Here is a 24,202-nt window from a genome sequence, read left to right as displayed (position 1 = left end):
AAAGTCTTAGCTAACCAATTGCTCTATAACAATGTTTATTTTCTGACAGCATCAGACTGAATGGAAACGTCACACAAACCCACGTTTTTTCTGAAAAGCCATTTTCTGAGCTTGAGAAACATCCCTATTTTGCCTTACATTTTAGCCCAATTGTGATACAGCATGGCCAGAGGGCAGCAGGAGAGGGTTAGAAGGGAGCCTTATTCCCTGTAGGGGGAAGAAGTTTGCTATAGATTAACTAGAGCACCTGATGCCAATTAGAGCACCTGCAGTCAGTCACATGATAAAAACCCCTGCTTCAATCAGACAGTGTGGGAGTTGGAGCAGAAAGGATTGGTGTTGTAGCAGAGAACAGTTTGGAGGAGTTGGAGCAGAGAACAGTTTGGAGAAGTGCTGCAGTGGGCTTATAAGTCCTAGACCCTAGGTAAGGGGCATCTGGCTTGTGCAGAGGGAGGGCAGGAAGCCCCCCACAAGCTGAAGGGCAGGAGAAGTAGCCCAGGGGAAGGAACTGTCAGTTCAAGTGGTTCACCACTATCCTCAGGGCCCCTGGGCTGGGACTTGGAGTAGAGGGCAGGCCCATGTCCCTCCCTCTCCACTCCCCTCCTCTAGGACACTAGTGGGGCAATTAATATTCCAATTTAGGGGCAAGAAATGGCACCCTGAACCCCCCCCAAAGAAGAGGAAGCGCGAGACCCATCATAATAGTGCCGGCAATTTGCCACACTTGGTGTTAGCAGTGGGATTTGCGCGCTGGGGACTTAAACCAGGGTTAGCCAAAACCCTCCCATCCTTAAGATGGACGACATGGTCAAGGCCCTAATACATGCCACCGCGGCCCAGCAGGAGGCTACCCAGGTCCAAGCAACCGCCCAACAGGAGGCGACTCGGATGCAACAGGAGACTAATCATCTGTTGATGAGTCAGGCTGCCCAGGACCGGACCCTGCTGAAAGACCTGGTGAACCAGATGAAGGCCCTTATGGAACTGAACCGCAACTGTGAAGGGATCCGGACCATACGGGCTAGCCATTGCCTACAGAAAATGACACGGGAGGATGATGTGGAGGCATAACTCCTGGCTTTTGAAAGAGCAGCCCTGCGGGAGGCCTGGCTCAGAGATCAGTGGTCTGGTATCCTTGCCCCATTCCTGTGTGGGGAGGCCCAGAAGGTCTACTACGATATGGCCACAGAGACTGCAGCAGATTACCCCCAGCTGAAGGCAGAGATCCTGGCCAGATCCGGAGTAACGACGGCATTGCGAGCCCAGAGGTTCCATGAGTGGCAATATACAGAGGACAAGACACCCTGATCACAATTGTTTGACCTGATCCACCTGACCCAAAAATGGCTGCGCCCTGAGACCCTCAACTCTGAGAAGATGATGGAGGTCCTGGTACTGGACTGGTATATTAGAGGGCTACCATCAGGCCTCCAGGCTTGGGTTGGCCAGAATGACCCCTCCACCTATGATGAGTTGGTCTCCCTCGTGGAAAGACAGCTGGCAGCCCCTGAACTGTTCCAGACCCCAGGCGGGGAGACATGACAATCCAGGAAGCCAACCCCAAACCCAAGGACCCGGACTGTCGAGAACTACAGGAGAACTGTAACAGGGAGGAAAGACACCGAGGAATGGCCCGAGGCCAAGAAGGGACCTGGGGGTTTGGGAAGAGAGGTGGGGGGCCAGCCAAATAGCCCCAGGCAGAGGGTGACAACTGGAATAAGGGAGTGGTGTTATGAGTGTGGGGAATTGGGGCATATAGCAGCCCAATGCCCCAACAGGGAAGAACCTATGCAGTGTAATCTGGGGAATTACGGGGAGCAATGTGACCTAATCGGCCTGGCAGGGGTCACAATGACCTCACATGGGTATACAAGATCAGTAAAAATGAATGGTATTAAGACCATAACATTAATAGATTCTGGGAGTGCGGTCACGCTGGTCTCGGGGAAGTTGGTGGGGCGAGACCAATTAACCCAGGCCAAAAACACAGGGGTAACATGCGTTTATGGCACAGTGAATTTCTACCCCACAATCCTGGTACGGATTGAGATCCAGGGGAATACAACAGGGTGACTGCAGGGGTTGTCCCCAAGCTCTCCTACCTTGTCTTAATCGGTAAGGACTTCCCCGGGTTTGAGAGCTTACTTACCCCAATAGAGCCAGGGGAGGGTAGCAACCCCCAGGCTGAGATGGAGGCACCTACAAATAGCCTCCCCCCAACGTTTGCCGAATTTGCTCCAGAGTTATTCTCATCCCCTGGGAAACCTCGAAAGTCTAGGTGGAAAAGGAGGGCAGATAAAAGATTAGGGACCCGGATTCTAGCAGAGAATCAAAAAACTTCCCTTGTGGATAGGCGAACCCGTTCAGGAGGCCAGGAGATAATTCAGGACAGGGAGGACTTGGAGGCGGTTCCTAGCCCAAGTAGGAGCAACCCAGGGGGAAGAGTAGAAATAGGCCCCCTAGAATTAGGTCAGATCGGTACTGCACGTGAGAATTTCGGGCAGGACCAGGCCAATGATCCGCTATATGCGAATGTGAGGAAGGAGGTAGTGGAAGTAAATGGCGTACCCATGGAAGGAAAGATCAAAGGCCCAAGGCCATAGTATGTGCTCAATCTCGATCTCTTGCACAGGATAGAGCAAATATGAGGGGAAGAAGTAGAGCAACTCTTAGTCCCACGGAAACACACAAGGGCAGTATTGGAGTTAGCTCACACTCATCTATTTGGGAGACATCTAGGGGTAGACAAGACACTGGATAGAGTCCTAAGAAGGTTTTATTGACCAGGGATACGTGCAGAAGTCCAGCGATATTGTGCCTCCTGCCCTGAATGCCAGTTGCATAGCCCCTGACCTTACTTGCAGGCCCCATTAGTACCTTTGCCTATTATTGAAGTCCCTTTCGAGAGGATAGCCATGGACATAGTGGGCCCACTGGAAAGATCAGCACAGGGCCACCAAAATGTACTAGTCATCCTTGACTACGCCATGTGATATCCAGAAGCCATTCCTTTAAGAAACCCCACATCCAAGACAATAGCAAAAGAACTACTGCAGCTTTTTGCCAGAGTGGGCATCCCTAAGGAGATCCTGACAGATCAAGGAACCCCTTTCATGTCAAAATTAATGAAAGATTTATGTGCCCTCCTCCGCATCCAGGCCATACGGACCTCAGTCTACCATCCACAAATGATGGACTGGTCGAGCGGTTTAATCGTATCCTTAAAAATATGATCCGGAAGGTGGTAGCACAGGACAGAAAAGACTGGGATACCCTTCTACCGTATCTAATGTTTGCTATATGGGAAGTCCCCCAGGCGTCCACTGGTTTCTCTCCTTTTGAACTACATACGGACGCCACCCATGCGGGATATTAGATATCACCAAGGAAGACTGGGAAGAACAACGCAACCCAGGAAAGAATGTCATTGAGCACGTGACACAGATGAGAGAGCGAATAACTCGAGTAACCGCTATAGTATGAGAACATTTGGAAAAAGCACAAGAGGCCTAGTGGACATATTACAACAGTCGGGTGAAAGTAAGGTGATTTCAGCCAGGGGAACGGGTGATGGTGATAGTGCCAACAGCAGAAAGCAAACTCCTAGCCAGCTGGCATGTACCATATGAGATAGTGGAAGCCATTGGGGAGGTGGACTATAACGTCAGACAACCAGACCGCTGAAAGCCAGAGCAAATCTACCACGTTAACTTACTGAAGCCCTGGCATGACCGAGAGACGTGTCTGGTCATTTGAGGAGCTTCACCCCAGACAGACGACCCACAGGGGCAGGTAAAGATATCTCCTGACTTAACCCCAGAACAATGAACAGAGGTCATTGAGATGATCCACCGGAAGCAAGATGTGATCTGTACACAACCAGGCTGTACTACACTGTTCCAACATCATACTGTCACCAGCCCCGGAGTAAGGGTTATGATAAGACCGTACTGAATACCGGAAGCTAAAAGGGAAGAAATTAGGACGGAAGTGAAGAAGATGCTGGAACTCAGGGTTATTGAAGAATCCCACAGTCTGTGGTCCAGCCCTATCGTCCTAGTCCCCAAGCTTGATGGCACCTTGAGGTTTTGCAACGACTTCTGGAAATTGAATGAAGTATCCCAATTCGATGCCTATCTGATACCATGCACTGACGAGCTAGTTGATCAGTTAGGCAAGGCCAGATACCTAACCACTCTGGATCTGACCAAAGGATATTGGCAAATTCCCCTGGCCAAGAATGCCAAGGAAAAGACTGCTTTCTCTATACCCGATGGCCTGTTTCAATACACTGTCCTCCCTTTAGGACTCCATGGGTCCCCTGCAACATTCCAACGACTTATGGATAAGTTAATGTGACCCCATGCCAAGTACGCTGCCGCCTATCTAGACAACATAGTCATTCATAGCTCTGACTGGGAAACGCACCTAGGAAAAGTAGAAGCAGTGCTAGATGCCCTGCGGAAGGCCGGCCTCACTGCTAACCCTCTCAAGTACGTGATAGGACTAGCTGAGGCCAGATACCTTGGGTATCTAGTAGGGAGAGGTTTGGTGAAACCCCAATGGAACAAAGTGGAGGCAATACAAGGCTGGCCTTGACCAGTCCGCAAAAAGCAAGTCAGAACATTTCTAGGGATAGTAGGATACTATCGGAGCTTCATCCCTCATTTCGTCACAAGAGCAGGGCCATTGACGGATCTGACAAAAGCTTGGGGCCCTGAGATAGTAAAGTGGACTGATAAGACAGAAGAAGCATTTGCAGATTTAAGGACAGCCCTGTGCTGCCATCCAGTACTCATAGCCCCAGACTTTGAGAAGGAATTCATCCTACAAACAGATGCCTTGTAGGTAAAGGCTAGGAGCCGTCCTTTCACAGATGATAGGGGAGAAGGAACACCCAATCTTGTACCTCAGCTGGAAACTCCTCCCCAGGGAACAAAAGTATGCTGTCATTGAAAAGGAATATCTGGCAGTAAAATGGGCTATGGAGACTCTCCGCTACTATCTGCTGGGGCAGTGGTTTACCCTCGTGACAGACCATGCCCCACTCCAGTGGATGCACAGAAACAAAGACAAGAATGCAAGAGTGACTAGGCGGTTACTATCCCTGCAGCCCTTCCATTTCTGGGTACAGCATAGGGCTGGAAGCCAACATGGCAAGGCTGATGGCCTATCATGACAACACTGCCTCTCGTCCCAAGTAGCCCAACCCCATGGTGTTGAGCGGGGGGTGGGGGGAAGGGGGAATATGTGATACAGCATGGCCAGACAATAAATGGAGAATATTTGGATATCTTTTTTTAATTGCTTAATAATATTTCCTCCTATATTTGTAGGTCCAGTGTCTGTAATGAAGAAACAAAAATATTTTGTGCATCTAGTATAACAGTGAAATGAAGCAGATGAATCAGGCCACTTCAGGAAAGAAATCAGTACACAGCATTATATGTCCAAAATAAGGGGCATTAGACAACGTGCAGGGGATGGACGGATAGATCCCATTTAACATTAGTGGGAATTAGGCACCCGCACTGAGGAGCATATTGCATTGAGATAGGATTAAGACCAAGGGCAAAGACACAGAACTATGTCAGAGTATAAACAAAAGAGAGTTTTATTGGGCATTTGTATAAACCTGACATACACTGGGAGACTAATGTATAACCTTGCCCAAAGTATTACAACAATATAGACAGCTCTCCAGTTAATATTCTTTTTCCCTGATATTCTGAATAGAGAACAGCAATCCTTAACCTGTCAACAGAGCTGAACGAGACTGTAATGGCCATATGTTCATATCATGCTGGGCAAAAAGTTACAAACCAAAATCTCCGAAACACATCATAAACAACACAGCATTTGGACTTCTTGAAAGCTGCAGGTATTCTCCTTCCCTAGCACTCAGTCTTTCAATGATAATTTGATGAGCCCGTCCCTAGAATCAGGCAGTTTTTAATTTACAAAACTAGAATTAAAAGAAAAAAAATTAGCAAGAATGACAGAAATTTAACAAAATGTCAGAACTCAAACATTTTCTGAAATGATGCATTTTGTTCATTTTTCTGGCCACATTGCAACATTAGTTTCAAGTTACTTGATACTGATCAGGTCTACCACAAGGAAGTCAAGACAAGAGCCCTGCAAATCTGTGGATATCTGCTTTATATCCACTCAAGACCATGACACTGCAATAAAATAAGAAATTTTGCACAGCAGTAAACGCAACAAGACAAATACACTGTAACTGCCAGAACCTATCTGTATAATCTCATTTCCAGATGGAAATGCAGAACATGGAATGATGAATCCATTAGGTTAATTCTAGCATAGATTACTTCTTTCCAGATTCTTCAATATTTCTGTATTCTTTTCAGAGATCATACATTTTAAATATTACTTGTATGCAGTGGTCAATTGTGTCATTTTGGTCTTTTGTTTTTCTCTGATGCAGTTCAGTTTTTTGAATGGAAAGAATGCAAAGATGATAGAAACAAACTTTTTTTATTTTGGGTCTGACAGTACCTAGGTAGGTGTGCAAGTGAGGTGCACTTATTGGACAAAAGGGACAGCTCAAGTGTTAGGGTGCCAGACTCACGTTCAGCTCCGTTTGGTTACAAATCCATATGTGAGGGTAAGTCCCTCAGGTCCAGATTTCCAAAGACATTTACGTACCTAAAGATGCATGTGGGCATCTAAGGCTAGAGCTACAAAGGGACTTCAGTGCCTAACTGCCATTTTAGGGACTTAAATAAAAAATGAGAGTGCCCTTGAGATTCTTACCCTCTACTCAGCTGCTGCCCAAAGTCCATAGGTACCTACGTTTTTGCTAAGAAAATTTCCTATGTGCCTTAGTTTTTGCCAGTGGCATTTTCAAAAGCTCCTAAATAGATTTGGTGCCATTCACTTCAATGGGAGCGAGATGTCTAACATGCTCAGGCACATCTGAAAATTCCATTCTGTGTCTATCTGCACCTTAGGCACCTAAATACCTTTATATATCTGGTCTTTAGTCTCTCAGGGATAGATTGACAAAGGGACTTCTAGGCACACTGCCTCCCAGTAGAATCCTTAGTCTTGAGTCAGGTGCCCAGGCTCCCTAAACAATGCCTGGGGAGAGATACAGCTGAGTGAGGAGCTTTGCTAAGCCAGTAAGCAGAAAAAGCCAAGTGTCTAGCTCTGGGCCTGAGGGGGGCGCCTAGCTGCATTTGGGATTCTCAGCTGTGAACCCTCTCTTGCAGCTACGTGTCTTAGCTAGGCCAGCCCCTTCTCAGGAAAAAGGCACAAGAGAAACTAACCATAGCTGCCCACTGGCTGTAGCACTCAGCCCTGATGCAGGAGACCAGTTTTCAAACCGCCCTTATGCCTGATTCAGAGCAGGTTTGTGATCTTGATTTTCCCACATGCCAGGTGAGGTTATTCTGGAATGAGTGTGCTACAGCCTCTCCTGTTGGACATGTCCACTTCATATAAATAATGAAATATTCATTGGAACAGGGACTTGTCCTAGGTCAGTGCCTTAGTCACTGAGTTACTGTCAAGCTCTTCCCTGCTTTCTCTGCTCCAATGAATCATTAATTATTTAATACAAAGTAGAACAGCTTTAACAGGAGACACTAAGCAAGCCCCATCCAAGAGCAGGGAATAACTGAATGATTACGACATGCCCCTTGCATGTGTGGGGCCTGGGTACAAGTCCATGATCCAGATCAGGCAGTGCAAGGATTTGAAAACAAGTCTTCTCGATCCCAGCAGAGAGCTCCCAACTCTGGGCATTGGGTACATGCCCACAGAGTTACAAATGTCCTTTGTGCTGCTTAGACATGCTCAGAGTAGGCCTACCAGATTGGGGAACAACTCATTTGTGAATCCACCAGGGTTTAAGTGTGAGAGAGGGCTCTGAGCAGCTTGGTGATTTCAGTAGTTTTTGTGCATGCCTTCTGGCAGAAACTTAAGTGCCTGCAGTGTTAGGAAGTAGCTGAGTGAGGTTGATGATCTCACTAGTATCTAAAAGTTGGACATTGCCATCTGCAGTGGGAGTTACATACTTAATTCCCTTTGTGGATCTAGCTCTCTGTGCCCTTGTTTCCCATCTATGAACTGGAGTTTACAGTGCTTCCTTACCTCAGGAGAATGTTGGAAGGATAAATATAGTAAAGACTATAGGAGCTCAGATACTAACATGACAGGAGCCATATAAATGTACCAGATTAGACATGTTGGCAATTTTTTGTCTGTAAGAGATGGTGGGAATTACAGCCTATGACGTAGATGATTTGCAATGTCTCATGTGACTGAATAGTTCAATCTGAGATTTGCATAATATTTGGCAGTTATTGCAAATGTCTGTATCTTGGTTGGGATCTGCTTCCTTCCTAAAGGCTCTTTTCTCTTCAAGCTGTAGGAGCCAGGTTCTGTCATGGACTTTGACAGCCTGATGGAGACGATGGCGCCACTTGTTACCATCACTTGCCAAGACTTTCCGTTGGTCAGGATCAATTCCAAATTCCTTCATATCTTGCTTGCATGTGTCTTTATAGTGAAGCTTGGGGCGTCCTGTTGTTCTTGTTCCCTCCAACAGCTCCCTGTATAGCATGTCTTTGGGTATGCATCCGTTTTCCAACCTACTCAGATGGCCCAACCAGCGCAGTCGTCTTTGCTTGAGCAGGGCTGTTACATTTGGTAACTTTGCCCTTTGAAGAACCTCTGCATTGGAGACTTTATCTTGCCATTTGGTGCTGAGTATGCAACTTCTGATGAGCATAAGTTGTCCATGTTTCCCCACCATACGTGACAGTGCTGAGGATGCAGGCTTGGTACACTAGCATTTTGGTCTTAACAGTAAGCTTTGAGTTGTTTCAAGCTCTTTTAATTAGTCTGCTAAAGGTGGTGGCTGCCTTTCCAATGCGAACATTTCGTTCTTCATCCAGTGAGAGGTTGGTGGTCACTGAAGAAGCTAAATAGCTGAACTTTTGGACTACTTCTAGCTGATTTGCATTTAAGGTAACTGAAGGATCTTGTGGAACCCCCTGTCCTAATACAACCATTTTCTTGATGCTGATAGTGAGAGCAAATGCCTGACAGGCACTTGAATGGAAGTCCACGAGTTCTTGTAGTAGATCTTCATTGTGGGCTATGAGGGCATCATCATCAGTGAATAGAAGTTCTTTGATTAGCACCTTTTTGACTTTGGTCTTCGATTTAAGTTGGGATAGGTTGAAGAGTTTGCCATCTGATCTTGTGTGGAGATACACTCTGTCTTTCATGTCCTTAAACACACAGTTCAAGAGTACTGAGAAAAAGAGTCCAAAGAATGTAGGGGCAAGAACACATCCTTACTTCACTCCACTTTTCATCTCAAAACTGTCTGAAGTGGACCCATCAAACTGGACAGCTGCTCTCATTTTGTTGTGGAATCAACATATAAGACTTAACAGGGTTTTCTAGTATTGCAAATAGACCTATTCTGCTGATTGTGTCAAATGCTTTGGTTAGGTCCACAAAGGTTATGTACAATGCTAGGTTTTGCTCTCTGTACTTTTCTTGGAGTTATTGCAGAGAAAATATCTTGTCTATAGTTGATCTTCCAGCCCTGAATCCACACTGTGATTCAGGGTAGACACGATTTTCCAGCTGCTGTAGGCACAGTAAGATGACTTTTGTGAAGGCTTTTCCTGCTACACTTAGTAGCGAGATTCCTCTGTAGTTGTTGCATCACCCTTTTTGCCTTTATTTTTATACAAAGTGATGATGTTTCTGTCACACCTCTCTTGTGGTACCTCACCCTCTTTCCAGCATTTAAGTAGCAGCTGATGAAGATATGGTAATAGGCTGCCTTTCTCATACTTGAGGATTTCCACTGGGATGCCATCTTTTCCAGGAGCCTTGCCGCTTGACAGCAAATCAATGGCCCTGCTTAGTTCTTCTACAGTGGGCTCCACATCTAGCTCTGGCATGATCTGTATTTGGTACAGTGATCTGCTGGTGATGTTTCTTTCTTGTGCATATAGCTCTGAATAGTGTACAACCCAACAAGACAAGTGCTTGCTTTTATCTGTAATGATTTCACTGCTGTGCAATTTGAGAGGGGCAACCTTGTTGACAGTAGTACCTAGAACTTTCTTCACGCTTTCTTCATGCATACATGACTTTGAGGTTTCCTGTGTCTGAGGCTGCCTGTATTTCTTCACAGAGCTCAATCCACTAATGATCTGCACAGTGTCTTCTTGCTTGCTGCACCTCAGTTTTTGCATATTGAAGTCTCACTTTGGTGCTCTCTGTTGGCTTCCTGTTGTGTTCCAGATAGGTTGTGTTCTTAATGTTGATGAGAGGTAATAGTTCCACTTCATTTTCTTCAAACCAGTCCTTTTTTGATGGTCTCTTCCTCACAAATGTAGCTCAAGCTGTTTCATGGATTGTTGTTCTTAAATCTTCCCCAAATTCCTCTGCATTCTCTGGTAAAGACTTCCCATGCATGTTAAGTTCAAAAGCATTCACAAACTCCTAGCATTTCCTCTGTTTTTTGGTGTTAATAGCATTAACTCTGGGCTTGCTCTTAGGTTTTGCTCTATGTAGTTTCTTGGCTGTAATCTTCACTTTGCTAATAATCAAGGAGTGGTCAATGTCACAATCAGCGCTGTGGAACGTGTGAGTATTCTGCACTATGGGTAAATCTTTACTCCTGACGATAACAAGGTCTAATTGGTGCCAGTGGCCTGATTGCTGATGTAGCCATGATGCTTTGTGGCAATCTTTTTCTGTAAAATATGAATTGGAAATGCAGATTTGGTTTTGGGCGCAGAATTCAAGAAGTTGTTAGCCGTTCTCATTCATCTTGCCAATGCCAAAATGTCCTAGGCAATCTGGCCATGAGTTGTTGTCTGCATTAAAGTTACCAAGGAGGAAAAGTTGCTCAGTTGATGGTATTCTTTTTACGACTTCATCCAAAGAGTTGTAAAATGTACCCTTCTCCTCGGGGCTAGATTTGAGTGCTGGTGCATAGGCACTAACGATGTTCACAGAGCCAATCGTCTTCTGAAGTTTAAGTGAGATGATATGCTCTGACTTCCCGATTGGTGTCTCTAGGAGGTTTACCCGCTTGTTTTTCACAGCAAAACTGACACTGTGAAGACTATTTTCTTTGCTGCTTTTACCTTGCCAAAAGAAGGTGTAATTGGCCTGTTGGACAGAATCAGCATCGGCAAGTCTTGTTTCCTGAAATGCTGCAATGTCAACACTGAGTTTGTACAGTTCACGGTCTAGCAAAGCTGACTTCCGTATGCTGCTTGTGTATTGTAGGCTGTCATTGTCTGTCAATCCCAGACACACGGTCGTGACATTCCACCTTCCAAGCCAGAAAGTTCTTAGTTTCTTATTTTTGCCAGGTGCCAGATTTCTGTCTGCCTTTCAACTTTTGGTCTAGCCCCATTGATCGTGGCAGGTCAGCACCTAACTTTCTGCGGGCTGCCTGGGTTTGTGGTAGGTGGTGGCTGACCAAAGGAACCAATGTGATTCTTCCCACCGTCAAAGATGACCCATGGCGCCCTCCTCTATGAGAGCTTATAACCCGTAACTGCTACCTTCCATGTTGTGTCCATGTTGCCAGCAAGGATCGAGTGTCCTCTTCATGTGATGTGGCTACAATAGCCCAGGTAGTTGATATGGAGGCGCTGCTTTGCCCATGTGTCAGCATCCCCCTCTTGACTTCACTGGTTTGAACCAAAGGAAGGATGCGAGTTGATACATTTGGAATCAGCTATGCTCCAGGAGTTGCCAGTGCAGAAGAGATCATCCATCTGGCTGCCTTTCCGGGCTTCACTCCTAGATTGGTTATCAGCCACAGCTGAAGGGCCCAATCTGTCGTGGGTGGATATCATTGGCAAAAACACTGAGTGAATTTGCTCATCCGCCTTTTGATGGCATTTCCTCCATTAAGGGTTCCACTACTCTCCTCAGGAGCTCATCAGCCCAAAGTGGTTGGTGCTTCCTGAGGTTTCTTGGTTTATTAACCACCGCCCAGCACTTGGCAGTGACCAGTACAGGTTGTACTGCTTATGGTCATAGCGGTCAGGGCCGAATCCAAGCACTAGCGAAGCAAGCAGGTGCTTGGGGAGGCCAACGGAAAGCAGCAGCATATCTGGGTATTCGGCGGCAATTCAGTGGCGGGTCCTTTGGTCCCTCTTGGAGGGAAGGACCTGCCGCCAAATTGCCACCGAAGAATGAAGTGCCACCGATCGCGGCTTTTTTTTTTTTTCCCACCGCTTGGGGTGGCAAAAATGCTGGATAGCGGTAGCAGGTTTTCAATTCTGACCTGACCTCAGGTCATGAGCCCTGCATGAGACATGAGCCCTGCAATTTGCATGTGGTATGTAGCTAAAGTATGCTTACCTAGCCACACGCAAGTCAAACATGGAGGGAGGGTATGTAAGCTTATGCTTGTTTGTATATGGAAAAATACATATATGTTTAATGCTCATCTAGGTACTGAAAATCAAGCCTTTCTATCTAGTGTTATCAACCACAGCACCCATACTATCCTAGCTGAAAAACCTGCATTCCCAGAACTCTTCCCTCAGACAAAGTTTGGCTATGGCAATGGCAAGATGCAGTATCTGAGTGGAACTGGGAGTTAGGCATTGTGATGCGGAGCATTGCCATACCTAACTTTTGGGCACCTAGACAATCACAGGGATTCACAGTGCCTGAATCAGGTGTCAATATGAGACATGGGGAGAGCTAGGTGCCTAAGAGCAGGATCCAAAAGCCAGCATGGTGATCCAGAAGCTGCTTCATGGGAGATCATGAGGAGAAAGGTGTGTTTTACTCCCCGCCCCTCTTACAATGTTAGGCACTTAAGTCCATGCTGCAGGGAGGTGCCTATCTCTGCTAATGATTCACAGGCAGGAACCTTCTTCTGGACTCAGGAACCTAAGCTGTTTTTTTTGCAAGAAACACAGGAGGAGGGGCCCACCATGTAACTTTTAGCCCAGTGACTAGCATACTCACCTGGGATGTGGGAAACACAGGGTCAATTCCCCCTTCATGTAGAGGATGATCTCCCACCTCTCAGGTGCAGGCTCTAACTCAGGGGTCGGCAACCTTTTGGAAGTGATGCCGAGTCTTCATTTATCACTCTGATTTAAAATGTATTACGTGTGCCAGTAATACATTTGAATGTTTTTAGAAGGACTCTTTTTATAAGTCTATAACAGGGGTCGGCAAACTTTCAGGACTGGTGTGCTGAGTCTTCACTTATTCACTCTAATTTAAGGTTTCGCGTGCCGCTAATACATTTTCAGGTTTTTTAGAAGGTCTCTCTCTACAAGTCTATATATTATATAACTAAACTAGTGTTGTATTGTAAAATAAACAAGGTTTTCAAAATGTTTAAGAAGCTTCATTTAAAATTAAATTAAAATGTTGATCTTAAGCTGCCAGCCCGCTCAGCCCGCTGCTGGTCTGGGGTTCTGTTCATCTAGGCTGGCAGTGGGCTGAGTGGGGCCTGCGGCCGGGACCCCAGCTGGAAAGGATCTGGCAGCCAGAACCCCAGACTGGCAGCGGGCTGTGCGGCGCTAGCAGCCGGGACCCCAGACTGGCGTGCCATAGGTTGCCGATCCCTGGTCTATAATATATAACTAAACTATTGTTGTATGTAAAGTAAATAAGATTTTTAAAATATTTAATAATCTTCATTTAAAATTAAATTAAAATGCAGAGCCTCCCGGAAGGTGGCCAGGACCTGGGCAGTGTGAGTGCCACTGAAAATCAGCTCGCGTGCCGCCTTCAGCACACGTGCCATAGGTTGCCTACCCCTGCTCTAACTACTGGGCTATGGGACATTTTGATGTGGGCCTTCCTCAGTCTCTCCTGATAAAGCTATTTCACTCTGGATAAACAATTAAAGAATCACTAGAGCATGGGTCACCTCCCAGTGAGTGCCCTCCCACTAAGCTATACTCCCTGGCCAATAACTCTTACATCCAGGTAACTCACAATCCTTTCAGAACTCCTGTATTGCTACACACGCCCCTCCAGGCTGTGCATCACCCATTAGCAGATGCAGCATACTCCTCCCATTGTGTCCAGCCATCTCTGCTGCCCCTGCTCTTTCTCCTGTGCCCAGACTCAAGATCTAGGTAGGTACTGCATGACTGTGCATGGGCTGGGGCCTTATGCTCCCTTACTCCACCAGTAGTGCCAACTCTCAGGATGTTATTATAAAGTCTGTAAGGGGTGGAGAGGTGAGGTAACAAGCAGCAAGAATGTGCATTGAAGAATAGCATGCTTGTTAGCTCCATGAGTTCTTTACCCAGGAAATGTGACCACTCCTCTGTAGGGAGGACTAGGGTTTGCAGGCTTGTTGGAAATAGTCTGTTTTAACAGAGGGACTCGAAGGAGGAGAAGGTGGAGGTCCTGCACAGCAGGTCAGGGAGGGGCCTGTGTGTGTAGGGAGCCACCTGCAGAAAGCCAGGGAGGTGGGAGTGGGGAAAGGATGCCAAGGACTTAGTGAATCAGGCAGTTTGAGCACAGTAATGATGGGGAGCAGAAAGATCTGTGGGCATATGTGGGAATCAGGCCTTAACGAGAAGACAAGGAGCTTGGTTTTGCTGTAGAAATGGAGAGGAAAGCCAGCCAAAGGACGAGGAGGGGCTTGATGCAATCAGAATGGCAGGCAAGGCAGGCATTTTGGATGGACGTGGGCGTCAGGCAGGCCAGACAGGATGCTGTTGCAGAAGTTAAGGTGAGAGATGACAACAAGAAGAATGGAACCCTGTGGAATTCAAGGTGAGAATGGAGAGAAATGAGCAGGTTTTAGGCCTGTGCGGCAGTCAGAAGGATTTAGTGATAGCTTCAATTTGGGGTGGAGTGGAGGGATAGAGAAGAGGAATCCAAAGTAATATGAGGGATGAGATACTGCAATAGGAAGAGAAAAGAGAAAGCAACCTTGACAGCAAAGGGAGGAAGGTTTCAGGAGAAAGGGAAGGAGCACAGTTTTAGTCATGTTGATTTTGCTGACATCTGGAAATTCAGGAAGGCAATCAGAAATAATGGACTGGGCAGAGCTTGGGAGTGGAGAAATGAATTTGTGAATCTTCACCAGAGAGGCAACAGCTAAAGTTGTGTAACCAGATGAAGCTGTACAGAGACAGGGAGCAAGAAGAGAAGAGGAGGGGACCAAGAATGTAGCTCTGACAGACCCTGAAAGAGAGACAGAGTCCACAAAGTAGCCACTGAAAGAGTGGTTGGGGGTGTAAGATGAAAACCAGAAGAGCACCAAGTCCAAGGCATTGTCTACATGGGTAAATTGCATTGGTTTAAGTTAAATTAGTGTAACCTCCTATGTGGACACTCCTGTTCTAGTTTAATAGTGTCTCATTTTGGTTGAACTAAGGGCTTGGCTACACTTGCGAGTTACAGCACAATAAAGGAGGCCCGGGCGCACTAGCTCACTACCCGTTCACACTGGCAAGGCACGTAGAGTACTCTAACTCCACGGCTACAGCGCTGCTGGTACTCCACCTCGGCGAGTGGAATAACATTTGCTGCGCCCTCGCTGGAGGACCGCGGCACCAGTGTGAACGAGGTGTTGCTTTACTGTGCTCTGATTGACCTTCAGAAATGTCCCATAATTCCCTTAAGTCAAGTGGCCACTCTTGTCATTGTTTTGAACTCGCTGTAGGAATGTGGATATGCCCTTTCAAAGCTCCATTTCTGACAGCTGGCTGCTTATCTGCTCTAGAACAAAGGAACCATTACTGAGGAATGCTGCTTGCTTTGAGTGAGTAGAGGAGGGGGAGGGAGGTCTGCTGCTGTCTGAACTTACAAGACAGCATGCTGACATGCCCTCACCCTCCCCAAAACCCACTCGCTCTCCCTCCACATACACACAACACACTCCCTGTCACGCTCCACCCAACCTCACGCATTTGAAAAGCATGGTGCAGCCACTTGCATGCTGGGATAGCTATCACAATGCACTGCTCTTTGTGGCGCTGCAAGAACTACTAATGTGGCCATGCCAGTGCGCTTCCAGCTGAGACTGTAAACACTCAGCAGCATTTTCCCTGCTGCGGTCTCTGAAGGCTGGTTTAACTCCCAGCACTCTTCAATTGCAAGTGTAGCCATGCCCTAAGCCTGTTCCTCTTCAGTTTATTAGCATAAAAAGACACTCTTAAACTGAATAGTGTCCATATCAGGTTAATTGAATCTATTGAAATTCATACCATCAGTTAAACTGAGGAAACTTTATCATGTAAACAAGCCCTATAAAGCCAAGGAAGGAGAATCACTAGGAGGAGGAACTGGATCAACTGAGTTAATGGTGGTGTAAGACTAAGGAGGATGAGAGAGGCAGAATGGTCTTGGGATTTGGCCAGGAAGAGGTCATCAGTGACTTTGTTGAGGGCATCCAGTGGAGGTACAGATGCCAGACTGTAGGGGATTAAAAACGAAGCTGGAGATGATGAGACAAAAGAAGTAAACCACGTGCTTCAGCAGCAAAAGTAAGGAGTGAGATGGGACAGCAGTTGGAGAAGAAGTGCAGGAGGGAATCAAGGATGTTTTTTAACAATAAAGGAGATGGTATGTTGGAGACAAAGTGGTTGAGAGGGAGGTAGAAGGATGAGGTCAGTGAGGGAGATCTACTTTGAGAAAAAAGTAGGTCAAAGGTGCTGTGTGCGGGGTTAGAGAAAGAAAGCAGGAGACATATTGCTGAGTTGAAGACTGGGATGTAGGGAGAGATGGTACAGGATGGGAACAAATGAGGAGGAGCGGTAGAAGTGGAAACTTGTGCTGAATAGCATCTGGTCTCTCCTTTAAAAAAAAAAAAAAAAAAAGAGAGAGAGACAAGATCTTCAGTGGAGAAGGGAAGTCAGTGCAAGACTAGAATCAAAGGTAGAGAAGAATTAGTGTGGTTTTCCATTCTAACTCCTTTTTTCATTTGCTCATAACTTTCTAAACTGTTCACCTTTCAGGCCAAGGTCTGCTCTGCCTCTGGGTGGTTGGAGTTCTTTGTTTGGACGGACAATGTATTGGATAACAATGTTCCCATCAATAAGGGACCACATACCATATGACACAAACTAACGAGGTGATCTGAATTTCAGTCTTTTGACATTTTATCACTATTTTATACAATAATCCATATTTAAGTTTCACAAATATGGAGGCTGCAGAAGATCCAGCCCAGAACATAATTATATATTTTATGAAATCATGTAATATTACCATTGCCACTACCACATAGGCAGTACTTCCTTCACCAGAAAACTGAGCATCACATTTATGATTGCCAGAAAGAGAGAGAGAAGCTTGTACATTCAAACATATCTTTTCATACATATCTGAACCCAGCACTGGTGTGACACAGAATGGCTAATATCTCAGAAAGAAAAGGATAAGAAAATGGTGGGAGTTCTGAATTTCTGCTCTGTTTTGGTACATTTTCATGTTTCCAAAAAGCTGTTCTTTCAAATAAAAAAAAAGAAAAGCAGGTATTGTCCCCAGTATGCCTGTCAGTAACAATGTCCAGTTATAAGCATAGCAAGCTGTCCTGTGGAGCAAGAAGAATTAAATGAAGGACCAGATTAAGCTGTACTCAGCCATGGTAGTTACAGAGGACAGCAGATTCCCAGAAACCCAGAGAAGATCCAACCAACCTTGGTGAATTGGTGAACAATGATATGTAGGCAGTGCTTCTTCATGTCCAGAGCCTGTGTCTTGTCAGCTGCCTCTAAAATCTAGAGCAGAACAAAGTTAAAACTCTCTTCTCTTTCTTCTTCTGATAAAAGTATAACTCACAGACAGGTGCCGATTTTATGCAGAGAAGATCATTTCCCTATACTTGAGGTTGCCACCAGCTTTCCATTCTGAACTGGATTTTGGATATTGTGTGCGGTTCTTGTCAGAAGACAATTTTTATGGAAATCTGGAGATGATTCAGGCTATGCATGGAGCCAGATTGTCTCAGGTGCCAGAATGAGACTGGTGCAGGCAAAGGGAAAGCTATATCCTAGGCTGTGGGTTGGGAGCAATCAATGTAGGAGGAGGCACTGCTAACTTTATACCAACTGAGGATTCCTTCTACCAGGGAAATTCTTAGTTGGCTGGATTTTGGTTCTTTTGCACCACCTGGGCAGCAAAAAATGAGCAGGACCACAGCAGAGGATCTGGTCTATGATCTTCAGGGAAAAAAAGTTTATTTATGGTTGTCTCTGTGCATTCACATTTGTGGGTCTGACATCCTCAATGATCTGCTGATGGAACCTCTACCAAATTGGGTCTGATGAGCACCACCTACTGACACTGAAGTTCAATGTCTAAGCCTATACAAGGAAGTCCCGTACCCAATCACCTTGGCTTCTTCTCCTATACCAAAGTGCCAAAGTATGATGAGAACTCTGAATGGAATGGGGACAGGAAGTGTCTCAAAGAATAACTGTTGTCAGTGTATTCTTCCAGGTCCTCTGTGCATTCCCATTTGCAGGAGATTAGCGAGCAGAACCCCCCAACCGCACTAGACCCTTGCAGATGGAGTTGGCATACAGAATTTGCATTCTGATGGACTTTTGGGGATGCATTGAACAGACTGGTCTCCTTTTGGTAATGGTCTAGAATGAAGGGCAGCACTCTAGAACAATCCTTCAGCCATTGCCCAAGCGGAGCATATCTTCCACTTTGAACACAGCACGTGTGTCACACGTTTTCTAGACTGAAGAATCTTTCTCACACTTGCAGAACAAGATAGGTCAGAATTGGTTAAGAATCTGTCAACCTGGCAGTCAGATGCAGGGATACTAGATCTGGATGGAGAATCCTCTTCCAGTCTGAGATAGCAGGTCAGGAGATAGTGGAACGTGACATGGAAGCTCAAAGGAGGATGCAACAGCTTGGCATACCAGAGCTTTGAGACACTCTGGAGCAATGACAAGAGTTTTTACCTGCTTTCAGGGTACGAGGTACTGGCAGGAATGTATAAAGTTCTTGCTCTAATCCAGGAGGAATGTGACCCTGAGAGACTGCTTCTTCCTGATCATTGTTGAATAGAAAAGGTGACCCTTTCTGCCTTGATAGCAAAGTATTTTAGCACAGATGTTTACGTGCAGAAGAGATGGCAAGACAATGATGTTTCCAGAGACCACTCATGTTGGTCTAGTTGCCTTGGCCTGAATGCATGAAAGGAATTAGGTGCCCAAGTCCCTATTTTAGGCACCTAAGTCCCACTTTCAGCACCCCGGTTTGCCCAACCCCCTGCCAAACCTTGCAAGTGCCTGAACTCACTTGGAGCTCAGGAATTTGCAGTAAAAGTTCCCTAGATGCCTATCTTACTGCCTGTGGGCAGACACATTGCTGCGTAACCAGAGGTGTCCAGATGCCTAACTCCTGCCTACGTCCCATGAGACTCAGAAAGAACCAGATAATTTGGCAAAGGTGATATTGCAAGGTTTGCAGAGTTTGACTGGTACTGTAAAATCTGTCCTCTGGCAGCAACATATTGTCCACAGGTTAGTCTCAGACTATGCCAATAAAAGTGAGGCTCTTACAAGTGCACAATTCAACATGCACCACTTGATTTCGAGCCCAAAGACTTGCAGGTCAGGACCAAAGAGTAGAAGAGCTCCTGCCATGATCTAGTTTTGAGAGTTTAGTTGTATAGATATAGCAAAACATATATTCCTCTTTTCCTTGGGTGGGTTGCCACCACATCAGGTGGTCAGTAAACACTCTTAGTGCTGTATTGTAAAAACTTTTCTCCTATGCAAAACTTCATGCATTTCCTATGTGATTGTTTTATGTCTGTGAAAGTAGGTGTCCTTCAAATCAAGAATCATGTATTAAGACTTGTCTGAGCACTAATTTGCAGGAAGCTGGGGTGAAAACATAGTGTGCGGCATGCTAGTGTGCAGCAAGTATCTGTAGGGATCCTGCTGACACACACTAAAATTTCCCTAATGCACTTTAATCTACTCTTGTTTCGAAGTGGGGTAGATCAAAGTGTACCAGGGAACTTTCAGTGCACAGCAGCAGGGTCCACATGAATACTTAATGAGTGGCACACTAGTGCAGGGTAGATTTTCACTCCAGCTTGCTGAGAACTCAATGTTCATGTAGATATGCCTTCAGTCTCTTTGGAATAGGGAGGGGGATGACGAACCAGCAGGGGTTCTCAGCCTTCTTCTTTCTGAGGCCCCCCCAACATGCTAAAAAAACTCCAAGGTCCACCTGTGCCACAATTGTTTTTCTGCATATAAAAGCCAGGACCAGCATTAGGGGGTAGAAAGCAGGACAATTACCCAGGGTCTCCTACCATAAGGGGTCCCACAAAGCTTAGTTGCTCAGGCTTCGGCGTCAGCCCCAGGCAGTGGGGCTTGGGGCCCTGGACGGTAGAGCTTGGGGCCCCGGACTTCAGCCCCATACAGTGGGGCTTTGTCTTTCTGCCTAGGACCTCAGCAAGTCAAATGCTGGGCCTGCTTGACGGATCCCCTGAAACCAGCTCGTGGTCTTTGGTTAAGAACCACTGCCATAGCGATCATCCTCATTTTGAAGGTTCTGATCTATCTCTTCAGTCTTCCGAGGTCTTATATCAGGCAGAGGCCATCCATCTTCCTGGAGATCAAGGAATACCTCAAGTAGAAACCCAGAACTCCTGGGGGGCCTCTTCTGTGGCTCATTTGGTCAGCGTAGGTTGACTTCCTCCCAGAATGAACTCTTGTGAGAAGGATCCGTGAAGGAGGGCCCCGTGAAGAACTGTATGGAGTAACCTTGATGCGTAGTCTTCAGTACCCAGCAATTCGATGTGATTTCAGATTTGGCTTTGTAAAATCTCTAAAAGATGTGGAGGTGGTAGATGAAGAGAAGAGAGTGCAAGAAACTGGAATATGGCTTCCAACTGGGGTAGCAAACTTGAGGTCTGGAGACTAGTGATACAAGCACCACACCAATGTCATCAGATGTCACTGGTGTGGTGCTCTGCTCTGTTCAATGTTGGTAACAGTCGGATGCAAGAGTATGTTCCCTCTGAGTGCTGCCCTGGCTCTGCGCTGATAGCTGACACAGCAGACCCTGAGAGAACCTCCAAAGACCACAGACTTCAATAAAGTACAAAGGCACCCAGCTAGATTTATTGTCAAACAAAGCATAGTAATAGTTTCCCACAGACTCTACAGGACATACTACGAATATGTGCCCCCTGACAATGGACCAGCTCAGTCAGTGGTGGGACTTACCACAGACCCCTAGACCAGACAAGACAACCCTTCACTCCTGACATACAGAAGTGCAACCCCTCTATGTGTTAGGGTGCCACCTCTCACTTTGTACATGTTGGTTCAAACAAAACAACTCTATCCTTCATGTTACCCTCCTGCCCTGTCTTTAGGATGGGTCAGCATGTTCCCTGTTATCTATGTGGAATGCGCTAGTACCAGAATGTTCTAGTACTGTCCAGGCACATGTTTATATTACTAGTGCTTAGTACCTTTTAGGTATGCGTATATTTGCAACATCAGCCTTCTTCTTGCCAGCTCCTGTAAGGAGGGCCTGTCTCTGGCTCACAGCTTAGCTTTGGTTTATGTTAGCAAAGTCTTGACCATTACTTTAGTTCAAGCCTTAGGTCTCATACCGGCCCTCTGATACAAGGGTTTATGTTTCAGGGCCTCATCTTACCACAAAAGCCTCTAAGGTTTTGTTGATTTTTTTGGTAAAATGGCCTTAACTTTCAAATTCTGTATTCACACTTGTGATTCTGGGGTAAGGTCTGAGGACTTAATTCATGAATATCTCTGTGGCTGTGGCTCTGTTGCAAGGATCAGAGGTGTCACAGGCTGCATGAGGGAGAATGACAGGCCATACTTCTGCTTCAGTGGCAAGATCCTTTGCTGCCTTACTCTGATCTTTAGGAATCAAATCCAGAACAATAGCATCCCAGAAGGTATACTGTTAGTGTCTTGTCGCTGCCTGGTAACTGGCAATACACATGGATCCCAACAAATATGATTTCCTACTGGGTGAGGAAATTCTGTGTCCAGGGAGCAGATTTAGTACCCTTTATCTTTCCTAATGCAGCAGAGACCACACAGTTCAAGTACCACCAGGTAGTGCCCTTAAAGCTTTGTGAAGGGAAGGCCACAGCAACATCTGTGAACTCCTGATATCATAGAAGACAGAGTGCTCTGTGGAACTGAAGAGGTGCATGAAGGCTGATGGTGATGGTTCACTCACAGGGGGCCTGAGTGAAGCCAAAGGGAGATGCTGGGCATCACGGATCAGGAATTCCAGAGATGAATCAGGAGAAAGTTCCAAAGCCAAACTGTGCACCAGTGAAGCAAAAATCTTGTATGGGGATTAGTTGACTAGTCTTGGGAAAAGTTGACAGATAACCAGGAACATGAACTGGGGAAGTCTTCAGCTGTTGCAGGGCCAATGACAACTAAAGAGCTGAGACCTTCTTCAAAATCAGCCCTGGGGAATTTCCATGAGATTGGTTATGATGCTTTCTTCTTTCCTTCCTCACTTCCCCAGAACCAGACCTATGCTTTCCTTCCTTTGTTTCTTCTGTGCAAATGGTGTATATCCCCAGGATGGTGCAGCCGGTGCCACAGAAGGATGTTCAATAGCTGAGGATGTTCTCTCAATAAAAGCGTCCAGAAACTAATACCATTTGGGGAGTCAAACTTATCTGCATCATCAGTGTCAATGCAGATGAGAATGCCTGAGAATGCTTCACAGGAGAGGTCAGTGCTGCCTGAGGCACAAACCTGGCACTGGAACCCTTGTTAGAAGCTCAAGTTGAGGTGGGTGAAGAGGCTGGAGCCAGGTTCCAAGTCTTCACTCATTTAATAGTAGTGGGTTTTTGTGCCAAGGAGAGTCATTGTGGGCCCAGATTTTATTGCCTTGACAGCCTGATAGCTGGGCCTGTGCTGTCATTGGTTTGAAAGACAGATAGGCCTTTAGACTCAATTGCTGATCATGGCATACTCTGGGGATGAATGTGATGGAGTGTGAGCTTCATGAAACATACATGTCTGATTTCCGATAGACTGTCAGATAGACTTACAGCCTTTCTAGGGCTCTACTCCTGCCATCTTTGCATGTACCAACACCAGATCAGTCTCCTACACTACTCTCTCTTTCTTTTAATTAGAGTGAATAAAAGAAAATTCAGATGGTAAAGATGGTTTACTAAATAATTAGGCAGAAAGTCACAGACAGCGAGGATCCTAATGCTTTGCACAGCAGAGGAGAAGGAAATGAAGACACTGGGGTCTGCACTGCCTTATATAGATTCAGACATTGAGCACTGACATCACTATTAGGGCTTATGCAGCCCTACCCGATACAAATGTAGTAGAGGTTCCATGAACTTGAAGCCAGAGAATGTCAGACCTGCAAGTAGGGATGCACAGAAGCCTCTAAAGAACAACACAGGTAAAACTTTGTAAACATTTTAATACACTTTCCCCAGTCACATCTGTATAACAGCTTGGCCTAGAAACATCAAATGTTTTATCTCACAATTCATCCTCATACTTTCAAATTTTAAATATTCTTGGTTACAAATTCTGTGTCAATTCCAATGCATTCTAATGCTTTTCCACCCAAAAATTATAGTACCCTACAATCTTAACTGCAGTTTGGCCAATTATTTTTGTCTGAGAATGTGAGTAAATCACAGACCCTTCTGGCTGGTATTGCTGGATCCTTTGAATTTCTTGAATATTTACTGTATTTAAGATTACCGTTGACAAATTAAAATGAATCAATGATAATTACCTGGAGCACATTTTCCACTGTAACATTCATTTCCAGGTTCTGCTTGCAGTATGCTTGAAGTCTGTTGTTGTAGAAACCATAATAATAAGGGGCAGCGAAGAGGTAGCTATAAAGCTAGTCAAGGAGAACAAATTTGTGTTCCAAGTGGGTCATAATTAGGGCTCTGTGTCTGTCACGGGGGTTGCAGAAGTCATGGATTCCGTGACTTCTGCAGTGGCCAGCTTGGCTGACCTCAGGATCAGGGGCCAGCTGCTCAGATAGAACATGAAGTAATGGACTTAATCTGCAGCAAGGGAGATTTACATTAAATATTAGGAAACACTTTCTAACTACAAGGGTAGTTCACCCTCTGCAATAGGCTTCCAAGAGAGGTTGTAGAATTCCCATCATTGGTGGTTTTTAGGAACATGTTGGACAAATACCAATCAGTGATGGT

General features: G+C 45.8%; 1 protein-coding gene across 1 annotated transcript in view; it reads right to left on the bottom strand.

The window, feature by feature from the left end:
- LZTR1 (leucine zipper like post translational regulator 1) overlaps positions 1 to 24,202 on the bottom strand; it is a 258,107-nt gene that overhangs the window by 3,891 nt on the left and 230,014 nt on the right. Inside the window, exons 18-19 of the mRNA XM_032795074.2 lie at positions 23,767 to 23,872; positions 17,655 to 17,735 (exon numbers count right to left, since the gene is read on the bottom strand). Of these exons, the coding sequence (XP_032650965.1) occupies positions 17,655 to 17,735; positions 23,767 to 23,872 (187 nt within the window). The remainder of the gene's footprint in view (positions 1 to 17,654; positions 17,736 to 23,766; positions 23,873 to 24,202) is intronic.

Source organism: Chelonoidis abingdonii, chromosome 4 (assembly GCF_003597395.2).
Source record: "Chelonoidis abingdonii isolate Lonesome George chromosome 4, CheloAbing_2.0, whole genome shotgun sequence".
Classification (NCBI taxonomy): domain Eukaryota; kingdom Metazoa; phylum Chordata; order Testudines; family Testudinidae; genus Chelonoidis; species Chelonoidis abingdonii.
The sequence above is the reverse complement of the archived record's forward strand: the minus strand, read 5'-3'. Positions and strand labels throughout refer to the sequence as shown.